This window comes from Etheostoma cragini, chromosome 18, assembly GCF_013103735.1.
Source record: "Etheostoma cragini isolate CJK2018 chromosome 18, CSU_Ecrag_1.0, whole genome shotgun sequence".
NCBI classification, from domain to species: Eukaryota; Metazoa; Chordata; class Actinopteri; order Perciformes; family Percidae; genus Etheostoma; species Etheostoma cragini.
In genome coordinates, this window is record NC_048424.1 from 17,607,922 (window position 1) to 17,632,248 (window position 24,327).

Sequence of the window (24,327 nt, forward strand, 5' to 3'; positions counted from 1 at the left end):
GCCCAACCCATTGGTAGTCACGTCGTCCACGTCCGCCCTATCCAAATTGGTCCCTAAACCCGATCCGTCTGTAGTTACCAATAATTCTTGCTTCTAACTGTGCATGTGTTTGGTCCCTTTTGACATGTGCCGGTCTGCCTGTCAATACCTCGTGTTTGTTTGTGTGTTTGTCTGTGTCTGTTTCTGTGTGTCTTGTTTGTGAGCTGCAGAAATTGTTCTTGCTGTTGTGCTTTTGTTGTGTCTCCCTCTTTCCTGTATGGATGCTGATTAGACAGAATGATTACTACACATGTGTTCAATTAAAAGTCCACTCTAAAATGTGCAGTTTTATCAAACAGAACAATGCCAAGAATGTTTCAAGTTTTGAGGGAGCGTGCAATTGGGATGATGAATGTAGGGATGTCCACCAGAGCTGTTGCCCGTGAATTGAATGTTAAATTCTCTAGCCTAAGCTGTTTTCAAAGCCGTTTCAGAGAATTTGGCAGTGCAACCGGCCTCACAACCGCAGACCATGTGTAACCACACCAGCCCAGGACCTCCACATCCAGCATCTTTACTTTCAAGATCATCTGAGGCCAGCCACCTGGACAGCTACTGCCACAATTGGTTTGCATTGCCAGAGAATTTCTGCACAAACTGTCAGAAACAGTCTCAGGGAAGCTCATCTGCATTCTCGTCCTCATCGGGGTCTTGACCTGACTGCAGTTCGTCCTTGTAACCGAGTGGGAAAATGCTCACATTTGATGGCATCTGGCACTTTGGAGAGATGTTCTCTTCGCTGATGAATCCCGGTTTATACTGTACAGGGCAGATGGCAGTCAGTGTGTATGGCGTTGTGTGGGTGAGCGGTTTGCTGATGTGAATATTGAGGATCTAGTGGCCCATGGTGGCGGTGGGGTTATGGTATGGGCAGCAAACAAAGGTGCATTTTATTGATACTGTGGCGAGATCCTGAGACCAAATGTTGTGCCATCATCCATAACCACCACCTCATGGTGCAGCATGATAATGCACGGCGCTACGTTGAAAAGATCTGTATACAATTTCTGGAAGCAGAAAAAAAATCCCAGTTCTTGCATGCCCAGCATACTCACCGGACATGTCACCCATTGTGTGTGTTTGGGATGCTATGGATTGACGTATATGACAGTGTGTTCCAGATCCAGCAACTTGGCAAAGTCATTGAAGGGTAAGGTGACCAGATTCCTCATACAAAATCTGGGGACATTTTCAGCTCAGAAGCATATTTACTAAACCCACCAGACTCCATGTGAATAATCAGCGATTTTAGCATCGTAAAATACAGCTTTCTAAAACATCTCTGAGCTCTGAGCACCGCTGGCTCTGGCGGTCTGGAGCCTGACGGTGTAGGATGTGTGACCATCGGCTACGTTTTGTGAAAACCGGGGACATTTCCAGGTACAGATCCAGCCGGGGACAGGTTGCCAAAATCGGCGATTGTCCCCGGAAACCGGGGACATCTGGTCACCCTATTGAAGGGAGTTGGACCAACATTCCACAGGCCTCAATCAACAGTCCGATCAACTCTATGCAAAGATGTGTTGTGAAGCAAATGGTGGTCACACAAGATACTGACTCCCCCCACACCCCTACAATACAGTAAAGCTGCCCATTTTAGAGTGGCCTTTTATTGTGTCCAGTCTTAGGCACACCAGTGCAATAATCATGCTATCTAATCAGCATCTTGATATGCTGCACCTATGAGGTGGATGGATTTTCTCGGCAAAGTAGGAGAAAGTGCTCACTAACACAGATTGAGACAGATTTGTGAAAAATATTTTACACATAGAATAAGTCTTAGATCTTTGTGTTCTGCTGATGAAAATGGGGGCAAACACAAAAGTGTTGCCTTTTTAATTTTGGTCAGTGTAATATTCTCAGAGCTGAAGTGATAATTTAGAGTTAAATTAATTTGGCCATTTCAAGAATGAATACAGGTAGCTCTCCTGTTGCGGATGAGTTAACCACTGAGGTGCTAAGGGATAAGTTTTCACCTTTATTACCCGGGTCTACAATTGGGTACTTCAAATGCAAGAAATGCCCCCCTCTTGGAGAGAAGCAATTATTTTTATTATTCCTAAGGTAATAAAACAACAAATGTAATCATTTGGGACATATCAGTGTTTTAAATGTAGACTACCAACTGTTCACATCTGTTATTGCAAGAAGGCTTGAAAAACGTTTACCAGATCTTGTCTGTTATCTGGTAATCTTGACTAACCTTTATTAAGAAGAGACAAACACTAGATAACATTAGAATTACATTAATTTAACATGGGTTGAGGAGCTAATTGAGGACTGGATAGACATTATTTGTCAAGTCTGTACAATGTAACAAATAACATACTCCTAAGTATACATCAGAGTAAGTTTGACAGTGTATGGTCAAGGTGGGTAGACTTTACAAGGCTCCTACACGAGACATGCATGCACAATACTTCCATTCCTCTCAGTTATGTTTTGAGATTTTGGTTTTGGAGAAGAAATTGTCTGCTGAGAATAACCAGGGGGTGAATAGTAATTCATCTGTACTTAAAGGTTTATGTTTTATTTGACTGATGTGGTCCTAATTCATTTTAAATTATAAGTAAGGTTTGTCTTGATAACAAAAAATTGTCACGCTATTAATGAACCGATTGAAGTGGTTTGAACTAGTGTTCAACATTTTGTACTGTATTACCTTCCCCAAATGTGGTGAATAAGTGAAAAAACAGGCACGCAACAAAGTATTTTCAGATTGCTTTGTAGAATTTGTGGTTGCCAATTAAAATACAGAATAAAAAATTGAACCTTTTGAGCTTGTCATTAAGATGCCATATAACGTACAGTATATGGACAGTTTGATGAAAGTGAATGCAGTACCGAGGTGATTTAATGAGGTTTAAAAAGATAAGGTTAGCGTTAGGACAACATTACTTGTTGCTAAAGTAAACACTAACTGTAGCTTGGTTGCAGTAGCTGTATACAGTTTTAAAATTAGCAAACCCAGTCCCCGGGTGCAAAGAGCCAAATCCTCAAAGAAAACCATCATGGTAGTTTATTCCCTTTTCTAAAACTGGCCTGCTTTAGTCCCATAAGTCTCAGAGGCTGTTTTGGTGCCTTGCTGCAGCTTGGCACGTCTCTCACCCATTACACTGCCCCTTTCAGCGGGTTCAATGGTGCACAGTGCTCCCTGTCAGTCTCAGAGGCACAGGCTTTCTAAAGACAGGCTATTGTATCAACCTCCCCCAAATAAACAATGTCCCCTCTTATCTGACTGCCAAATCACAGAGAGTCCTTTCTGCTGCAACTGAGAGGTGCAGCACAGTGAGGACAATAGACAAAAAGACAGTAAGGAAAATGACCCAGAGACACAAACCCAGGATGATAGGACCTGATGAGTCATGGCCACACACGATGATGGCAATGAAGAAATCTGACAAATAGTTATTTTGAATCTTAGAATACATTGGAAACATTCTAAATATCCCTGAGTAAATGAAGAAAAGTTTTTTGTAATTTTTGACCTTTTACACCACTGAGCATCTTTGCAGAGTTTTTAATGGATGGGAGATGCATTACAGCAGCATTTTTTCTATTCATGTTGTCCGACAGATCAGAGCTAAGTAAAACGGCATTCACACACAATGTGGCAGTCATCAGAAAGCCCGGCAAAAACACAGGTCTTTCCAAGATTACACTGAAGTGTTGTTGGGGCCTAGGCAAATGGACCAAAAATCATATCTTCGTATTTTTCTGTGCAAAGAAGGCTCAGTTTATGTGTTGTTCAGTTGTAAGTCAAAGCCAAAGTGAGATGTCACAAGCACAGACAGTGCTAAAAAAATAAGCTGAGGGGTTTTCTTCCCTGTTTAAAAAAAAATACATCTGCAACACATAAAAATAATATTAAATAACTATTCTACTAAATTGTTACCTATGGTACCCTGAGAGCCTGCTCTCTGAACAACAAATGTCTTTAGTGGTGGCGGAGACGTGTTGTGTAATATCTTATAAATTAGACAATGTTTACTATATTTAATTAGGTGTTCTTAACTAAAAAAACTGTCTATTTAAAATTTGACAGCTGTGAAAACTGTTGGTTTTCTGATTGTAGTATCTAATGACTTTACATTTGAATCCGGCTCTGTTATGCAGCACTGTCATGCACTATTGCAAAGGGTTAATGGTTCACATCTTAGTGAAGTGTTCAAGGAACTTGTTATGTAACTTATGTTAGCTTTGGGGCCCCCCTCTATGAACACTGACCTTTCCACCCCATAACTTTCTAGGTCACCTAACATGTCATCTAAACATGCTACAAAGACAATGTTTGGTGTACTAAGAGAGAGAGTTCATTTTGGACGGGGACACTATCTGAGCTTCTGCAGAGCTTGTAAATTGATGCTAACCTTAATACTAGATAATAGATAACAAACCTTTATATTAAAGAAACAGTGTCAAGTGGACTCCTTATCAACACATAAATCAGCATTGCTGTTCAGACACCACATGATCTAAAACTTTGAGAGTATGTTTACTCAGAGTTTCAAGTGGCTGCCTTGTGGATTTGTTAGCCTGTGACCAGCTACTCAAACAATATGTAAAATGCAAAATAATCATGGCATTCATATCAGTTTCAAAGCTGAGTGACTCTTTTACAAATCTAAAGTAAATTAAATCTCTTTTGCATTTACTCTTTACATTAGATTTGAGGGAGATATTTGAATAAATCCAGACACATCTTTCAAATTTTGCCATGATTTTGTTATATCTGGGTCTGGAGTGCTACATGGTCACTTTGAAAAGAAGGTTACAATAGTATTATGTTCAATTCAAACAATTTAATTGATCCCTAAATAGCAATTCAATTTTTAATTAAATTATGCCTTATTTGGCTTGGTTGTTATTTGGAGAATTTGGAACCCAGCTGGGGAGAGACTATACATTTTGTTTCTGAATGTGCACAACACGTATAATAGGATAGATGTTTTGGGGGTGGCAGCAGGATAGCTTTCCAGAACTTCTGTAAATTGTCCGAAACTCTGTACCCTCCTAAAAACATGTTTCCACACTATAAACAAACTAATCCATGGTTCAATTTGATCCGGGTTCACACCATATCTTTAATTTGGATCAGGTTTTGTCTGTTTAATCCAGTCTGGGTTCCAGTCTGTTTTTCTAGGCTTAGTAGTACTGACCATGTATAATAAACTATATAAATTATATGACACATAAATGCATGACTTAAAGCTATAGTGCTTTGTATCTGTCTCCCCAATGAGGAATTCTAAGTTTTCACATGACACAAGCCTTTCCGTAATCACCCCCCCCCCCACACACACACACACACACACACACACACAGTGCTAGTAGCCAAGGAGCGAGAAGATGAAAAAAAAACGATTCTTCAGAAGAGGCCATTATCTTCACTCGTTTTTTGCGCCCAAAACCAGACAACACAATCTTCAACATAGCCATACTGAGAAATACAGAAGGTTGTGGAGCTAATAGTCTTAATTTGGCTATGGCTTGAATGTAACAAACTAATTAATATAAAAAGGTTATGCACTAAAGCTTTTAAGGCATAGTAAGTTATGTTAATCCAATATACTTCAATTCAGTAAATATTTCATTATGGTCACCTAGCTCTCTTTAAGTTTCAGTTGAGTTCAAATATCACCAATCTTTGCGCAGAATCATTTACTGCACTTTAAGCACCCATTTAATCACTGCCTTACCTTGAACTTGTGATCGCCTTTGCTTTGCAACCATTATATTCTTTATGCGATTCAAGAAGGCTTTGCAGCGGTAGATGATCAGATTCATGGTGCAGGCATCTAAAAGAATAAGACAACACATCATGACTGGTATCATTCACATATAAACTATGTTGTATTATAAGCCTCAATTATGATGTGACCTTACTTCCTGTGAGTTTGGATTGGCAGTTGATGAACTCTGTCTGTCTGGCAGGAATGTAGCTCTTCTGTTGGGCCTGCAGGGCTCTGGTTGCAGAGCCTGGCGAGCAGTTGCTGGGACTAGCTTTGACCTCAGGGTGAGCCCACTGACTCGCTCTCCGCCAGTGGCTCACTTTGCTAAGACTACCTGCTTTACCCTCCCAGTAGGTCTGGCAGGCATGGTACAGGATTTGAACAAAGATACACTTTTCTGCTGATGAGCTGGCCAACCATAGGTCCACAGCATTGTCAAACACCAGGTTGAACTCTGGGCTGTCCTGGAAGAGCAGGATACAGGCAGTAGAACAGGGTTGGCAAACAAATGGACATATAAATAAGTTTTTATTTTCTTATTACTATGAGGCATAGGCATAGAAGGAGATCATGTGTTTGTATGTATGTACAACCGAACGTGTTTGTGTATCATTCAATCCACAGCTAATCCAGCATACTACTGAACCCATTAGCCAAGTAATTCTTGTGCAAATTTAGGACTGTATGCTTAAGGACCTCTCGTGGTTGTGGTGCTTCACAAAAACTGTTTTATTGACTAATTTATACCATCATTGACTGTGCACTTCTACCATGGATGTATTCTTCTCACTCCTCTTATTCGGCTGGTAGGAGTAGCAACTGCTAGCAACTAGCAAGTGCTTCAATTGCATAGCAAAAGGCAATTGCAGAGGATCGCCTGAGGTTTTTAGAGAGAGGGTGGTTAAAAAATCAAGTTGCTGCTGAAGTTGAACTGCCTGGCCACCTGCACAGTCCTGATATGAGATGGTGTCTGTATCAGCAGAATTCCGAATATCTTATACAAGGAAAAAATGTGGCTCTAATTACCGACCAAATTTACCATGAAAACTAGATTCACCATTGTTTCTGAATTTGTCCAAGCATCGCCCGTAATCACTGCAAACACACAATCCACCAAAGCAGGGGTTAAAGTATTATTTTTTAATTATATCCAGGTATTCACCTCCAGTGATGGGAATAACGGCATTATAAATAATGGCATTATTAACGGCATTACTTTTTCAGTAACCAGTAATCTAATTGATTACTCTTCCCATCTTAATAACGCTGTTACCGTTACTGCTGAAAAATGCGGCGCGTAACTATATTTTCATCAGACCACCTGGATCTCTGAGCCGAAAGGCAAAAAGTTTTCTTCCTTGGTAAGTGGGCGCACAAGACAAGCGCAAAAATGCTGACGTTTGGCTGAGGTTGAGTAAAATTTCATGGAAAGCCAATCAGAGGTAGAGTTGGGCGGGTGTTCAAAAGGATGGAAAGTTGGACACAAAGAACAACACAAGTAAGTCAGTCAATGAGAGACAGGTATGGTGTTATGAAATCAAAGGGGGGGGGGGGGGGGGGAAACATAGGCACTATGACTCTAGAGTGGCTACTTGCTCTGAAGCTAATCGCTGTCACTTTCTCACTTCTCCCTCACTCTATCACCCACATACACACAAGTTTAGATTTGTGTACAGTTTCTGTTATTTATGTATTGTATTAAGTGTCCATTTCATTATCATAAATAATTGAACATGCATATGTACTAGTTCCTTTTATAATTTATAACTGAGTATCTAATTTAGTTACTTTTTGGAAGAAGTAATTAGTAACTGTAACTAATTACTTGCAGTACTGTTCACATCTATTCTCTACAGACAACACCAATTTTCTCATTAAAGTGAAATGGACAGATAGACATATTCTTTGAAAAACACCATGCTTTCTACAGATTCTGGTGTCTTCCTAATTTTAGCAGCTTTTCCCTCATTAACTTCTTACAGGACATCTTCTGACTTTTTAATTAATTTCTTCTTATTTCTATTTCTTATTTGAGTTTTGGTTTTGTCATGCTGCTGTACAACTCACCACCTGTACTGTCAATGATATCACTAAAAGCATAGGGGATATAAGCCTGAGTGAGTACTGATGAACTCTCTTGTGCTCTGCCAGGTGTGTATGCATGGTCAGAGTGTTTAGCATGTGCTAGATTATCAAAAAACAGTCCTGCGCCGAGCTCTACCAGGTTGGAAAATTGAGTGTGATTTAACCTTCTTTGTTTTGTAGGGGAGAGGGAGAAAGGTGGCGTTGATCTGCTCTCTACTGAGTGCACTTTTCTAGACCACTTATTATAGACCACTACTGGTGTGAACAAAATGTCCAAATGCTTCTGACCTTGTTGGGGTTGATGCCGTTGACCTGTCGGAGCTGCTCCACTGTCCACTGGGACCTTCTCGTAAAGGAAGAGGAGCCACCAAACCGCTTCACCTTTGTAATGAGGAGCTGATGTGGCCTTGAGTTTGTCACTAGGTAAACAGATCATACAAATACAAAATGTGATATCCCTATTGAAAGCCTTTTAAAATGGAACAACCACAATATAAAAATAATTCCATTTAGATATATATATATAGTGTTTTCCTTGTGACAATTTGATGCTGTTGCTGCTGTAGGTTCCACCTAAATGTAAAAAAAAAAACTGTTCTAACAACAAAATATTCTAATCTTTATGGTGAAAGGTAGGGAGGTTTAGCACTGTTTATACTAGCCTTCACTTGTGAGTTAGGAAGGAAACTGACTTGCTACTTTGTATTTTTATTTGTCTACTCTACGCTATTTAGCAGTAGACCAAAGCCAAAAGTATCTGTAAGTAGCTTATGAGTTCCTCCGATTTTCCTTGGTCTTAAGGCATGCATTAAAGTCCATACCTGGTTGTGCTCCAATATCGTACGATTTAGCCTATCATGGACTCAGCTGACTAGGATGCTGTCAAGGTTGCTCTCTGCACCACAGTCATATCAACGATATTTGCTTGGAAATTGTAAGTTTAGCGGAGCGGCGTGGGGGACCCATATTGAATGTGGGGGACCTAATCACTCAGCTTGTGAATCAAATGCTTAAAAATGTCCAGTTCTGAAGCAGCTTCTGTCCCAGTCTACTAACCCAGTGCCGGTAATGTGGGTCTGGCTACCTTTGCACTGGCCAGTTCTTCCGCTCTTGTCCCAGGAGTTTCTGCAACAACACCACATCTCGCACGTTCTGAGGATATCTCCGGAGATTCTGTTTTTTGTTGAGCCTTCCCGACTCAATGTGACCTTCACTTTGAGCAGCTTATCCCACCAACCATGCCAGGATCGCATACATCCTCTCCCACCTCACTAGCAGAGCTGAAGCTTGGACCACCACTGAGTGGAGCCGTAATACCCCAGTCTGTGATTCCCTGCAACTTTTCACTCAGACTTTTACACAGGTTTTCAAATGAGTAACTCCAGGGAGAAAGGTCGCAGGGTCAAACTAGGGTTTCAGACTACACCATTGAATTGTACATCCCAGTGGCAGGCAGTTACTAGAACCAGTCTGCACTTTTGGATGCCTTCTTGAAGGGACTGTCCACTTAGATTAGAGTAAATTAGCTCTATTAGATTAAGGTGACCATATTTCTCAGACAAAATCCGGGGACATTTTCAGCTCAGAAGCATACATACCTCCAAAAGATGTCATGTTTTTATTTTTGAAAAATTAAAACAAGGACACTAGACCTAGAGCTGTTCTCATTAGAGGCTGGTCCCCCCCCCCCTCCCCCAAAAGATCTGATCCTAGAATCACCCCTGTTGCTACTTCATACTTGTATTCCACTACACCTCAGAATATCCAATACTCATACAATAAAAACTATTGAGGAAATATTTTCCTTTGACATTGATGGAGTATTATATGAAAACGCTGCAGTCGGCAGCAGAGAAAGCTACAATGTAAGTTAATCGTATAATTGTCCAGCTTGTATTTACGTTCATAAAAGTGTTCGTTTTGCTACTGGTAGACTCAGATTAATATTCTAAATGTCTGACAACATTATGGAAAGGATTTCTAAGGCGGTTGACCTATCTGTTAAAGATGAAAATCTTTTTTTTTAAAATAAAAGTCCATGTTAATAATCAGTCATTTTAGCATCGTAAAATACGGCATTCTAAAACATCTCTGAGCTCTGAGCAGCGCTTGCTCTGGCTGTCTTGAGCCTGCATGTGTAGTGTGTGCGACTATCGGCTACATTTGGTCAGTGTTTTCTTTTTTTCATTCAAATATCGGGTCTGTCAGTCACAGTGAAAACCGGGGACATTTCTGGTGACAGATCCAGCCGGGGACAGATCACCAAAACCGGGGGTTGTCCCAGAAACCCGGGGACATCTTGTCACCCTATATTAAATCTGCCCACTGAGTTGGAGGCAACATTGGCAGACATGGGGGACTCGACTCGACTCAGACTTGAGTTGCAAATTTTAGGACTTGACACTTGCTTGATAAACATTCATAAAAGACTTGACTTGACTTTGCCTTGATATTCATGACTTGAGACTTCACTTAGACTTGAGTAAAATTACTTGAAATTACTTGAAGTTTTGTTTAATACATATATATTTTTCACTCTGATATTGAGGAGGAGTTAAAGACCGAGTGGCACCTCTGATTCTTAACCTAATGACAAACTGATTCTTAACTTAATAACAAACATTGAACAAACTGATCAGAAAGTCTGGCTCCGTGATCGTCTGCAAACAGGACACGTTTGAAGCTGTGGTGGAGAGGAGGTCACTGAACAAACTGTTATCTATCATGGACTTCTCAGACCACCCTCTCCACCCCACACTGGTCCAACAGAGGAGCTCCTTCTCAAAGAGGCTCCGACAGCATCGTGGCGCACGGACCACTACAGAAAATCAGTCATACCACAAGCAATATCCCTTTTTAACATGTCATCACTGGGTGCTAGATAAGACTTTTGGACACCACACTACTGCACTAATGCAACCTGCACAATTAGTTTATTTACATCTAGCATACATTTGAACACTTTAGCATATTATTTGAGCAGTTGCACATTTTTGTTTCCCCATCTTGTACATATTCAAATATTGTTCTTTTTCTTTTACTTTATTCATATTATTATTTCATGTATATTGTGTGTATGTATATTTTTCCTAGTATTTCATTTATATCGATATTCTGTGCTTTGTGACTGATTTTGCTGCTGTAACACCGGAATTTCCCATTTTTCTTGGGATCAATAAACATCTATCTATCATCTATCTATCTATCTATCTATCTATCTATCTATCTATCTATCTATCTATCTGTCTATCTATCTATTTATCTATCTATCTATCTATCTATAATACTAGTGGAAACATAACGTCTTTTGGAGCATAAAGCAAACAGTCGCTAGCCTTGTCTTACCAGACTCTTGTACATTTCATTTAGACAAAGAAGCTGGCCTCTCTCCAATGACATTAACTTCCTTGAAGTACTCTGTTGAAGTCTAAAACTACTGGATCTGCCCAAAGCCACTCTGGATCTGTCATAACCAATCGCTAACGTTTGGTCGTGACGTATGACATGCGCATATGCAACAAGAGAGGTAACCAACATGGCTTATATTTAGCATTAGCATTGCTAGCGTTTCCTCCATTTTCTCACAGCTTTGCAGAACTAAAGTTTTATCAATTTGTTTCTGTCACCACGTTTGACGTGGTGACGCTTTTGTATGAATATAGTAGCATGCTATAGGGGTAACAAAATATATGAGATAAAATGCCAAACAAATCATATCATATCATATATATATATACTGTATATATATCTCTGTCCAATTAGGAAACAACACTGATCGACAATCAATTTCACATGCTGTTTTGCAAATGGAAGAGACAACAGGTGGAAATTATAGGCAATTAACAAGACACCCCCAATAAAGGAGTAGGTCTGCAGGTTGTGACCACTGACCACTTCTCAGTTCTTTTGCTTCCTAGCTGATCACTGATTGGTCACTTTTGAATGCTGGTGTTGCTTTCACTCTAGTGATAGCATGAGACAGGGTCTACAACCCACACAAGAAGAAGGTTTGCTGTGTCTGTCAGCGTAGTGTCCAGAGCATGGAGGCACTACCAGGAGAGAGGCCAGTACATCAGGAGACGTGGAGGAAGCCGTAGGGGAGCAACAGCCCAGCAGAAGGACCACTACCTCCGCCTTTGTGGAAGGAAGAGCAGGAGGAGCACTGCCTTGGAAAAAGACCTCCAGCAGGCCACAAATGTGCATGTGTCTGCTCAAACGGTCAGACACAGACTCAATGACAGGTTTGGCTTACAGCCCCACACCATGCAGGACGTTTGGCATTTGCCACCAAGATTGGCAAATTACCAACTGCCGCTCTGTGCTCTTCACAGATTTAGCATTGTTTACAGCTTATTATTTGGACTTATAGAAGGTTTACAAGGCTAAAGGTGTTACAAGGCTAAAGCTCCTTTCATGGCTCCTTACAGACCTTACAATTGTGGCTGTTCCCAATGTCTGCCTCTACTTTCTTTCAGCCCAAAAGGAAGTTTAAAAACAATGAATGCAGGAAAAAAAAGTTCTGCAGTGTGGTGGAACACAAATTGATATTTACTTTGAGTTTAACACATCTCAGACAACGCTACAATTAGATGGGAAGCCTTTATGGTATTTAGTAGAGGTCAAATAAGCTACACAAGCCGGAAAACAAAAGAAGCACTGGAAATAATTAGAGATCTGGAATCAAAAATCAAAAATCTTGAAACCAAAAGCTTGCAGGATGGACGAAATGAAAAAAAATCTCTAAATTATATAATGAGATAAAATACACAGTACTCGGGTCTCCAACCGGGACCCGGTCATATGCTTTCTCATATGCGGATCTCATCAATCCATGGGGCTTTGCCACTGTGGAGTTATTTAACTACCTCAGCGACTTCCACCAGGGATATTGACAACAATCCTCCATCATCCTACAGCTCTGCCTCTACCATAGAGAGCGTGTTAGCTGGATTTAGGAATTCCTCAAAGTGCACCACCCTATTACATCCTCAGATGAGTTCAACAGCATCCCATCCTTACTATACACAACTTGGATGGTTCCTTGCGTCCCCCTCTTGAGGTGGCGAACGTTTTTTCAGAAGCAACTTGGTGTCAACCGAAAGTCCTTCTTCATGTCCTCTCCAAACTTCTCCCACACACGCCTCTTTCATGGCAGAGGCTACAGCCCTTGGGTACCTTGCAACTGCCTCTAGGTCGCTCCAGGATAGCATATCCCGGAAAGACTCCTTCTTCAGTTGGACGGCTTCCCTGACCACTGGTGTCCACCAGGGTGTTTGTGGGTTACCGACCCTTGAGGCACCTAAGACCCTAAGACGACAGCTCTCCACCGCAGCTTTACCAATGGAAACTTTGAACATTGTCCACTCAGGTTCAATGCCCCCAGCCTCTACAGCAATGCACGAAAAGCTCAGCTGGAGGTGTAAGTTGAAAGTCTGTCGAACAGGGGCCTCTTCCAGATGTCCCCAATTTACCCGCACTACCTGTTTGGGCTTACCAGGTCTGTTCAGAGTCTTCCGCCCTCCCCTGACCCAACTCACTACCAGATGATGATAAGTGATTACATGATTACATTACATGATTACATTACATGATTAATAAAGTGTATTGATCATATAAATTGTCTGTGATCTACGTTGAAAGCATAGTTACTAGTTTGTTGTTTTGTTTTGTTCAGATACTAGCTAGTAAAGCAGTGTTACTTAGCATTTAATGTTAACTGATGTTAGCTAACTTAACGTTATATAAAACTAATTGTAGTCGCCAACGTTGGCTTAAAGTAGCAATGTTCCTGAGCTAATTTGCCATGTAGGCTTACCCTGTCTGTGAAAAGCGCTGTATGTATAACTTATACTTATTCACTTTTTACTTGATGTTGCCCCTAGGCTGCCTTGCTGTCTACTTTTATTTATTTATTTATTATGTAGCCCACTATAGAGTGCAGAGCTGCCAACTTTCCCCAAAATCTTGTATTGAGATTTGGTGGGGCCAACCCATATTTTGCCGTGTACAAACCAATTTCTTTGGCTCTTTCAGCATCCTTCAGGGTTTAAATTAGGATTTGTTATATTTGGGGGGATGGGGATCTCCCTAGGGGGGTCTGGGGGTATGCCCACTTTCTGGTGAGTTTTGTGCAAATAAAATGGAGAAATCAAGGCTTGCATGATATGTGCAAAACTGGGTTAACATGTCAACATGTTTTAGGGCATTCAGCGTTTACATTATTTACATTATTAATTTCTTATGATAGAAGAACTGACCCAGACAATGTGCCAAAAATAATGAGCAACATAAAGAGACAGTAGCATATGTCAGCAACTGCTGAGAAGACTTGGGTCTGTGGTGAACAGGTCCGGGGGTCCCTGGTGTAGGGACCAGGGACCCAAAGTTAAATTAATGTTGAGGGATCAGCTAAAACCACTGAAATTTGAAGGAATGAGAACCATTGATTTACATAAATTCTCATCCTTTAACCCTTGTGCCAAGGCTCAGTAATGTTTGGCCCACATCCTCTGGGCCCCACTTTCTGTATTTACTTTTTTGGGAAAATAAAGACTACTTGTTCATTTTATGAAACATTGAATTAATTATTTACCGTTACATTTAGAGATGCTCAGAGGTTAGAGAAGCACAATATTGGCCCAACGTTGCAGTATCGTAAAAAATAGTATAGTATAGCTCAGACATGTTTCACCAGATTTCTCCTCATGTTTACAACTGCGTGTGTCTCACGGCCAATGCGTGAGAGTTGGCAGCCCTGAGAGTGCAGTCTGGTTATGGCGTGCCGTTTTTTGACATCTCCAACACCACCTTGCTCAAAAAACAAACAAACCATCACCTTGGACACCTCAGTGAGTGGCAACCAAAGACAGTTAATATAATTGTTATTAGAGTATATGATGCAACACACGACAAGACTGAGCAATTTTTAACCTTTTAATTAAAACCAGTGAGAATTAACACCAAATGAAGACAATGAGACTGGTAAGCTAGTCAGGAGTAAAGCAGGATGCTAGCGGCCGTGTAAAACAATACAACACTGGCAACTAGCATTCATGTTTATTAATCAAACTTTTTTCTTGTAGCTCCTCACCAGCAGCTATTAGTCCAGTTTGCTGCTAACACTGAAGAGCAAATCAGCAGCCATTGTCTCATACCTCCAGAGTGGGCAGGTAGGCTTGCTCCTGGAGTGCATTTTATGAGAACTTGAATTGATAGTAATGAAGTTCATGGTGTAAATCTGCTCTATGTGAAAAATGCCCAGAGATAATCAATGATGCTAGATCAGGGGTGACCACACTTTTTCAGTTTGAGAGCTATTTTTAAAATGACCAAGTCAAAATAATCTACCTACTATAAAAATGCAAAACATATCTTTATTAAAACATATATTGAAAATTATATGTACAATGCAAGTTGGTGTACCTTGCATAACTGCATTAACCCAGATGTACAATACAACTGTACATCACCTCACTGTGACAACTTGCCCTGAATGGAATCAGCCAGGGATCCATAGTCCGGACATTAGCTGCTGATAGCCAGCCCCAAGCACATTTCCAAATGATTATCAGTCATGGTGGTACGGTAATTGGACTTAATAATCTTCATGTGGGAAAAGGCTGACACACATAATTAAAAGGAGTCGAACAATGCGGTCAAGGAGGTGGCACTTTTCCTCATGTTGGGGTACTTTTCCTCTGTCAGTAAGTTCCAAAACTGTCCAGGAGCCCTATAGACCTGAGCTCAATGTCAGCTTGCAGTGTCAGGATCTCATTCTCCACTCCAGACGAGTTCAGGTGAAACAGTGTTTCAATTATTGATGCAAGTAAATCCACCTCAGCATCTTCCCAAAAAGGGTAGCACATGAATGTTGCAACTGGCTCCAATAATGCCAAGTCCTGAAACCGTTTGTTTAAGTATGACAGACAGTTTTCCATCTGCTCTGTATAGCGTCCACTGTCAAGTTGAGCACACACCTTGCCTTGTGTCTCCAGTTCTGATACGAGGTTCTGAAAGTTTGTCAAATCATGGCGCTGCAGATTTGCGCACAGATGTTGCATTTTTCATTTGAACACATTAACTGAGCTGATCATATTGACCACTGTTTTGTCTTTTCCTTGCAGTTCAACATTAAGGTCATTCAACATGTTGGTCAGATCGGTTAAAAATGCTAAGTCTAGTAGCCATTGAGCGTCATTTAGCTGGTTGTGTTCTGCATGGTTAGATACAAGGAAAAACGTTTTAATCTCTGGACAGAGCTTCCAAAATCTTTGCAGGAATTTCCCTCAACTAAACCATCTTACGTTAGTGTGTAGCAACAATTCAGTGTGGTCAAAGTCCGCCTTCTCCAGACACTCACGAAACAGCCTTCTTTGAGAGATCTGGCGCGAATGGAACAGGCGATTTTTGTTGCCACATCCATTATCTCTTTCATGTTGAGCCTTTTTGTGCATAACGCTTGTTGGTGTATTATGCAGTTGTAATTGAGGAAGTCGGGGAAGGCATCATCCTCCCTGCACTTGGAAATAAATCGATTTGAGCGGCCAACCATCGCGGGCGCACTGCCCGTGGTGATGGATACCAATTTGGACACTGGAAGCTGAGTTTTCTCGGTAAAGTTTTTGAAAGATTGAAAAATGTCCTCTCCCCGCGTGTTTTCTATCTTTGGCAGTACTGTCAAAAGCTCTTCTTTTGCAGTCATGTCAGTATACACCATACAAATAAGTTGGGCTGTGTCGCTCACGTCTGTAGACTCGTCTAATTGCAGTGAGAAACACTCTTGTGGTTAACGATGATGCGACTCATCCGGAACGATGCTTCGGTGGCGGCCTTTGCTTTTGTGGTAAGCTGAGAGAAAAAGGCCTGCTCTCCAGACAACTGGAGTTTTAATTCTTTCACCTTTCTCCTTCTCAGTTCACTTTTTCGGAGGGAAGTCACTGTTGTAGCTTTTATGAACAGTCCGAAAATGCCGCTCCACATTTCTCTTCTTTTGAATAGCAATGGTAAATTTGCAGATAAGGCAAATGCACTTTGAGTAGGACACAAAGTCCTCTCCTCCTTCTTTATGGAAGTGTTTGGTTTTGGGCTTTTTTAGTTGGTCCACTCATTTTTTATACCATTTTGAGATTAGTAGAAATAACTTTGCTAGGCTAACTCGGCAACTTCCCAGCTTGCTGGTATTTTGCTGCTGCTGCATGCACATGCACATGCACCCATGAGTCAGAAAAAAATCAGACGTTAGAGTGGTTGTCAATTTGTCACTTCATTTGTCAATCAAGTGACAAATGTCATAGTAAGGATATATGATTGGCTGCATATGATTGGATCTACCCCCACTGCCTTTGAGATCAACCGGTAGATCTCGATTGACGTAATGAGCACCCCTGTGCTAGACGATTCACACTAATGAAACTTACTTGACTTGATCAGAAAGCTTGTAAAAAAAAAGAGGAAATTTGTGCTGAGAAGTATGACATCGAAATTGTTTACAAACTGATTTAGTGTTAGCCAGTCTATGGCATAAAAATCCAGGGCTGAAAATGAGTCCAACTCCGGCCCTGAATGTACAAGGCATGTGCTAAAAAAACACTAACAAACACTAGAAGTAAACATGTTATAAGATGAAAAAGTTATAACAATAACTTATTATGTTTTAACACTCAGATTTGTTAGTTATAGTGTGGTCAAGAACGGCAAAGTGTTCTGAAATACCTTAAATAACTACTATATATTTAATTAATTTGTCTTCAGCTTTACTTTTCAGCTTTACTGTTTACTGTTTCTGTTTTGCCCAAACTTTAAATGTTAAGCAGCTCTTTAATGAATGACATGAAGTCACTGCACTGAATCGGGCAGTAAAAGAACCTCCAGCTGGTCAGCTGACAAAAAAAGCTCTCTTACAAAATGAAATAAATACAGTAACTGGCGATTCAGAGCCTCTGTTAGTAATATGAGGACCCCCCTTTCGTTTAAAAGCTACATGTCTATAAATCACAGACATAGCATGCTTAGCTAATTTTCACTATATAAATAAAGCCTTAAAGTCCGATTTAACCTGAAACACAGATGAATGTGGTGTAGTCGCCTTTGGCTCCAGTAGGCAGGAAGGACAACCTCTTCCTTTTCCTCCTCCGCACCTCCACTGCAACCAACATCCGCTCATCACTAGGGATGAAGACCTCTTTGTTGATAGCAGACTGAATGTTCATTGTAGTCCTGAGAATTGCACAGAGAATAGATGAAAATGACTGCTTGTAAGGCCACAGGCCAGACTGTGCTGATAGGCAAGACTTAAGTGAGCCCGTTGTTTGTTTTGTATTTTTTTTTAAAGACTAAATCGCAAGTAAAAAAGCTTGGCAATTATTGACTGTACATGTCCAACTTGCTATTCCGCACTCAGCGACTTTTGGTGGTGAAAGTCTTGCTGCAGATTCTTTTCAGTTATTTTCTATCACAGTAAGCTGAATGTCTGTGTTTTGTTTAAGGAAAACAAGACATCTAAAGAAGTTATATTGGGCTCTGGAAAACATAATGGTCATTTTACTAGTTAAAAAAATAAATTAATCTAAAAAATAATCAACAGATAAATAACGGTCAGCACTGATTAAAAAAAATGGTGGTCGTATTCAAATATTTCTCTTCAGTAGAAGTAGCATTACCACCTTATAAAATGTTCCATTAAATGTCTTGTATGTAAAACACATTCTACCAAAAGATTTTTTGTCTGGTATAAGTTATCATTTGATTTTTCACACAGTAAAAGCCTATTTTCAGCTGCTATTATTAGGCAGAGTTACCCCCACAGTTAAAATTACTTTCAGTAATCAGAGGCTAATGTACATAATAATGTAATGATCATTCCTATACACAGCCTACATTAATGATTTGTGATTGTGTTTGTTAATTGTAAAAGATAACAACAAAGTCAAAAGAATAAATTCCCCAAGGGGAGAAAGTACATTGTTATTATTATTATTATTATTATTATTGTACATCTGTAGGTCAAGGTTTATCTGAAATTTAGCCTACCTGTTCTTGTCTGTTCTTGTCTATCTTCTGAATCTTGTAGTTGTCTCTGGTACAGGCGTACTGTCTGGTTAGTCCAAATGTAAAATCTGTTTTACTGTTAAGTTCATTAATATTTTCCAGGCTTCAGTCATTAATGAATACCCGTGCACACCAGATGGAATGCTTTGCTGTGAAGGCGCATTTCAAGAGTTTGACACGCATGTGGTTAAGGGCTGGAAACCGAGAACAGTCACCGGCTGTCTCATAGACAGAGCGAGGGCTGACTAGCTCTATATTGAAGGGGGTTGGGGCATCAGCTGGGTTGGTGGAAGTGTGCTGCTCTTCTAATTTTAAAGATGTTATGAATGAAAAAGTAAAATAAGATTGATAATATACCCTGCTTATCAGTTTAATCACTAAGTTTTTGCCTAACAATCAAGACATATGTCTTCAATGGCTGTTGCTTTCGTCTGAATTACTTAATCAATTTCATAACTGAAGCCTTTGTTTCTTGATTGACAAAAAAATTGAAAAATACTAAGTATGTAATTGAAACGGACTTTTGGATTTACAAAAACTGCTGAAATCAAATACAAATGTCCTACAATGAACTCCTTTTTCTTTTTAAGAACAAGGATGAAAAAATATTTCAGAATAGAAAACTCAGTTTTAATTTAATCAGGCTACATTTAATTTGATAATTTAATTGGTTGAATATTTTGTGTGTAATTATTACTACGGTTATTTATTTCATATTGATTAAGTTAATTATGAAAACCTTTTGTTTCCACACTTTTCAAAATGTCTAAGAATGAATATTTTGCCATGCCTGATGAACCACTCACAGTTAAATAGCGGATGATACATGAACATTTGCAGCGGCACACAGTGACCACTCAGGTGACCACCACAACTCTATTGGCAACACTCCTGACAGGGGTCACAGTTAACTGATTCCTCCGTGAAGAGAACAAGGAACACAGAAGTGCCAGACGTCATTGAATGTGGGTATTTGCCCACTCAAGTCAGTTACAACGACAAACTGCAGTCAGGTCGAGAGAGAGAGAGAAAGAGAGATGAATCCTAACCCTAAACCTAACCATAACACCAGATCCGGCCTGGTTTTCAAACCCCCAGTACTGTAAAACTGCACATTTTAGAGTGGCCTTTTATTGCGGCCCGTCTAAGGCAATAATCATGCTGTCTAATCAGCATCTTGAAATGCACTCCTGTGAAGTGGATGGATTATTGTGGCAAAGGAAATGTGCTCACTAACACAGATGTAGACAGAGTTGTGAACAATATTTGAGGGAAATAAGCCTTTTGTGTTCATAGAAAAAAGTCTTAAATCTTTGAATTCAGCTCATGAAAAAAGGGGGCCAAAACAAAAGTAAGAAAATTATGTTGTTCAGTGTAATTTGATATCAAAGAAGGTATGTTCTGATTACTCTTAACTAATCTTTATGTTTTTAATTGCAACGTTTCCAAGAAGTGAAGGACACACACTGTCTCACTCAGCAAAAGGCCAATGAGACTCTGCAGAGGAACCTTGGAGCCTTGGCAGATGAGGCAGAGGTGAGAAGCTGTCCAGTGGCAAAAAGACTCTTGGCAGCAGTATATGTTGCTGATGTTTTGCCCCATCTCACAGGCTGATGTTTTGCCCCACCTCACATGTCAGTCCAAACTCTTTTTGTGAACTTTTTATACATCAAGAAGCAGGTAGGCTAAATGTACTGCACATCTGTTTTTTCAAATCTGTGTGATTTAATACATTGAAATGAAATGTTTGCATGCCTGACCAACACTAGTCTCGCTTTGCCAGACCATTCTCCACATGCTGCATAAGAGGGTCTTGCACGTCCACACAGCATTCCGGGATGGGAGGAAAATGTCCATCCATCCATCTTCGACCGCTTATCCGGTATTGGGTCGCGGGGGCAGCAGCTCCAGTAGAGGACCCCAAACTTCCCTTTGGAAGGAAAACGTGCTCTGGTATATTGGCATTTTGTTTAAACTAATCACAATCGTCTTGGGCAGCACTAAGCTCCGCACGCAGCTTATAAATAAGTAGGAACTTGTTTAGGTGAAACATGTTTCAATTCAAAAGTTGTTTTAATCGTGCAAGAGAAAACTCACTGAACATATAGTCTAGCTAGCTGTCTCAATTTACCATGCCAAGATCGGAACACTTAACCATAGTCTCAAAAATCAACCAGAACGCACCGACACGCAATCCCGGAAGTGGAACGTCAAGGATTTAGACTAGACCAATACTAATCAGCAAATGTTTTTCAATTCAAGTTGCTGTCACAATTAAGACTTTGAGGTGCATCAAAGAGGCTGGATAGACTCCACGCCCTGGATCACTTCCGTCTTGCCTCCATCAGGACGTCAATGATTAGTCTGGGAGCCTAGATCCTTTTGATCAAATCCTTTTGACATCCCTCAAATGCGGCCCCAATATACAATATCGTTCAGTTGACCTAGATAAATATTGAGAGTACCACTCAAACAGTTCAACTGTTTCTGAACCAATTGTGCACAAAGTACAATCATCAGCATGTCAGACATATTTTCTGCTGCTTAAGGTCCACCCCCTGAAATACAGTCCCTACATACTTGACCTTGGTGCAGACTGTAAATTGAGATGCAGCATCCCCGATGAGGGGCATTGTGAGATTAAGCCGGCCACCTCTTCGGCGCCAGTTCGTTACTAACCCTTGAATGGTAACTTGGCCAGTCTTTAGTACACGTTGCTCACCTGCTTAACTATTGACTAACTTTGTTTTGTTCTCATCACAGTGTTTGTATCCTGCCGTCCGTGTATGCAGCTTCCTCAAGACCCGCTCCGTGTGACTCTCATCCATACCTCCACCACCTGTACCTCCTCTGTATGTTTTGTTGGATTAAACCTTTTTCTTTACCGTCATCGTCTGAGCCTGTGTTCTTTATGTGTCTGGGTCCAACCTACCCGGCTGCGGCTGTGGCTCAGTGGTAGAGGGGTTGCCTGCCAATCGGAAGGTTGGTGGTTCGATCCCCGCCCCTGCAGTCATTGTCGAAGTGTCCTTGGGCAAGACACTGAACCCCGAGTTACCTCCGGTGCTGCGCATCGGAGTGTGAATGTGTGTGAATGTTTATCTGATGAGCAGGTGGCACCTTGTACGGCAGCCCCGGCCACAGTGTGTGAATGGTGAATGTTTCCTATAGATGTAAAAGCTCTTTGAGCAGTTGTTAAGACTGGAAAAATTTACATCTCTATTTACAGTCTGCTCCAAGGTTAAAGGAGACTCGGGTTGATTTTAACAAAAAAACAAAAACAATAGGTGCTGCCTACACTGAGTTATCCTCCTGCTAGTGTTAGCACCCAACAGGCTCAAACAGGGCAGGTTTCAAACGTGTTTTTAGCCTCTAAACATGTTTATAATGTCGTTAAAAGTGCCTAGACATGTGCAGTTATTCCTTCAGAGTGAACACATTGAGAATGACTGCTGTAGATATAAAAGAAATTAATGTAAGTTGTGCTAATAAAGCTCTGTTTTGCTCTATGCTGTAACGAGTGCTCCAGGATCGTCTACAAACTACAACGCAGAAAAGACATACAATCACATTTTCATAAATAAGCATATGCTTTAAAAATTTAAAAGTAAGTGCTGTAGTACAACTAGCAGGAAACAAGTTATAATTGAGGTAAGTTTGGAGACACTACCTATACAATCACAATCATACAAAAATATGTAGGCTATCAATTTGATAGCCTAAATGTTTTTGTTTCATCTCTATTCTGTGTTTTAGTTTGTAGACGTTCCCTATGCTCTCTAACTGACGTTTCAACAGGAGAACCAAACACAGCTGAATTAGCACAAATTTCATTCCTTTCTGTCACATCTACTGCAGTCAGATTCACTGTGTTCACTTGGAAGGAATCACAACACGTTGGTAGGCGTTTTTAATGACATTTTGAACATGTTTAGAGACTAAAAACACATCTGCCTTGTTTAAGCCTGTTGGGTGCTAACAAAGCTATGTATTGAAAGGGGGGACTGTATTTCAAGAGTGTCTGGTGGATCTTAAGCAGCAGGAAATGTGTCTGGCATGCTGATGGTTGTACTTTGTAGATGTGCACAATTGGTTTAGAAACAGTTTCAAGTAGTGATCTCAACATTAAATCTTGGTCAATTGTATTATATTGTGTATTGGGGCCCCATTTGTGCCTGTCTGGCAGGCTATAGCCTGAACACCTTCCAGCACGGTCAAAGTCAGAGTGTGTACTGTATGTTGTCGGGTGCAGGTAAGTCAGAGTGTGTACATTGTCGGGTGCGGGCAGGTTAGACCATGAACATCCTCCAACACGTCAAGTCAGAGCTTGAACACGGTCCAGTACGTAAAGTTGGAGTGTGTACGTTGGAAAGTGCAGGAAGGTAAGACCTGGAATGCTCTTGACTATGGGCAAGTCAATAAAGTATACCAATGGTAGGAGCACAGTGTCACTGTGTTGTGACTGATTTTCTTCACTGCTATCTTCACACAGCAAATGTATCAATGGTTTTAAAGTGACAGGTAATACCTGTTTCAATTTTTTTTTTTTTTTTTATTTCTTAACATTAGTTGCTATACACACATCTCCATGCTGGAAACGTGCGTTTCGGCCTCTTCTGATCTTTCTGTGATGTTTTAACCTTGTTTCTGTCATTTCAACAGTTTTACATTGGTTTCTTAACAGTAGCTGTCAAAAACACATCCACATGCTGGAAACGTGCGTTTCGGCTTCTTCTGATATTTTTGTGATGTTTTAACCTTGTTTCTTTCATTTCATCACTTTTACATTGGTTTCTTAACAGTAGCTGTTAAACAAACATCTTCATGCTGGAAACGTGCGTTTCGGCCTCTTCTGATCTTTTTGTGATGTTTCAAGATTGTGTCTGTCATTTTAAAAAGTTTGCCTTAGTTTCTTAACAGAAAATGTTAAACACACATCTCCATGCTGGAAACGTGCATTTCGGCCTCTTCTGATCTTTCTGTGATGTTTTAACCTTGTTTCTGTCATTTCAACAGTTTTACATAGGTTTCTTAACAGTAGCTGTCAAAAACACATCCACATGCTGGAAACGTGCGTTTCGGCTTCTTCTGATCATTTTGTGATGTTTTAACCTTGTTTCTGTCTTTTCAAAACTTTTATATTGGTTTCTTAACAGTAGCTGTTAAACAAACATCTTCATGCTAGAAACGTGCGTTTCGGCCTCTTCTGATCTTTTTGTGATGTTTCAAGCTTGTGTCTGTCATTTTAACAAGTTTGCTTTAGTTTCTTAACAAAAGCTGTTAAACACATATCTCTATGCTGGAAACATGCGTTTCAGCCTCTTCTGATCTTTCTGTGAGGTTTTAAGATTGTTTCTGTCATTTCAACAGTTTTACATTGGTTTCTTAATGCAAGCTGTTAAACACAAATCTCCATGCTGGAAACGTG

At 40.4% G+C, this 24,327-nt stretch overlaps 1 protein-coding gene across 2 annotated transcripts in view; it reads right to left on the reverse strand.

The window, feature by feature from the left end:
- The window catches only part of stxbp6l (syntaxin binding protein 6 (amisyn), like), a 21,952-nt gene extending 2,790 nt beyond the window's left edge, over positions 1-19,162 (reverse strand). Inside the window, exons 1-5 of one of the 2 annotated variants that reach the window (XM_034900586.1) lie at positions 18,885-19,162; positions 17,911-18,071; positions 8,145-8,275; positions 5,926-6,235; positions 5,739-5,837 (exon numbers count right to left, since the gene is read on the reverse strand). In XM_034900586.1, coding sequence (XP_034756477.1) covers positions 5,739-5,837; positions 5,926-6,235; positions 8,145-8,275; positions 17,911-18,064 — 694 coding nt within the window. In that variant the 5' untranslated portion in view covers positions 18,065-18,071; positions 18,885-19,162. Of the gene's footprint in view, positions 1-5,738; positions 5,838-5,925; positions 6,236-8,144; positions 8,276-17,910; positions 18,078-18,883 lie in introns of both variants that reach the window. The other variant, XM_034900587.1, reaches the window with a different exon arrangement.
- Positions 19,163-24,327: the final 5,165 nt, after the last annotated feature.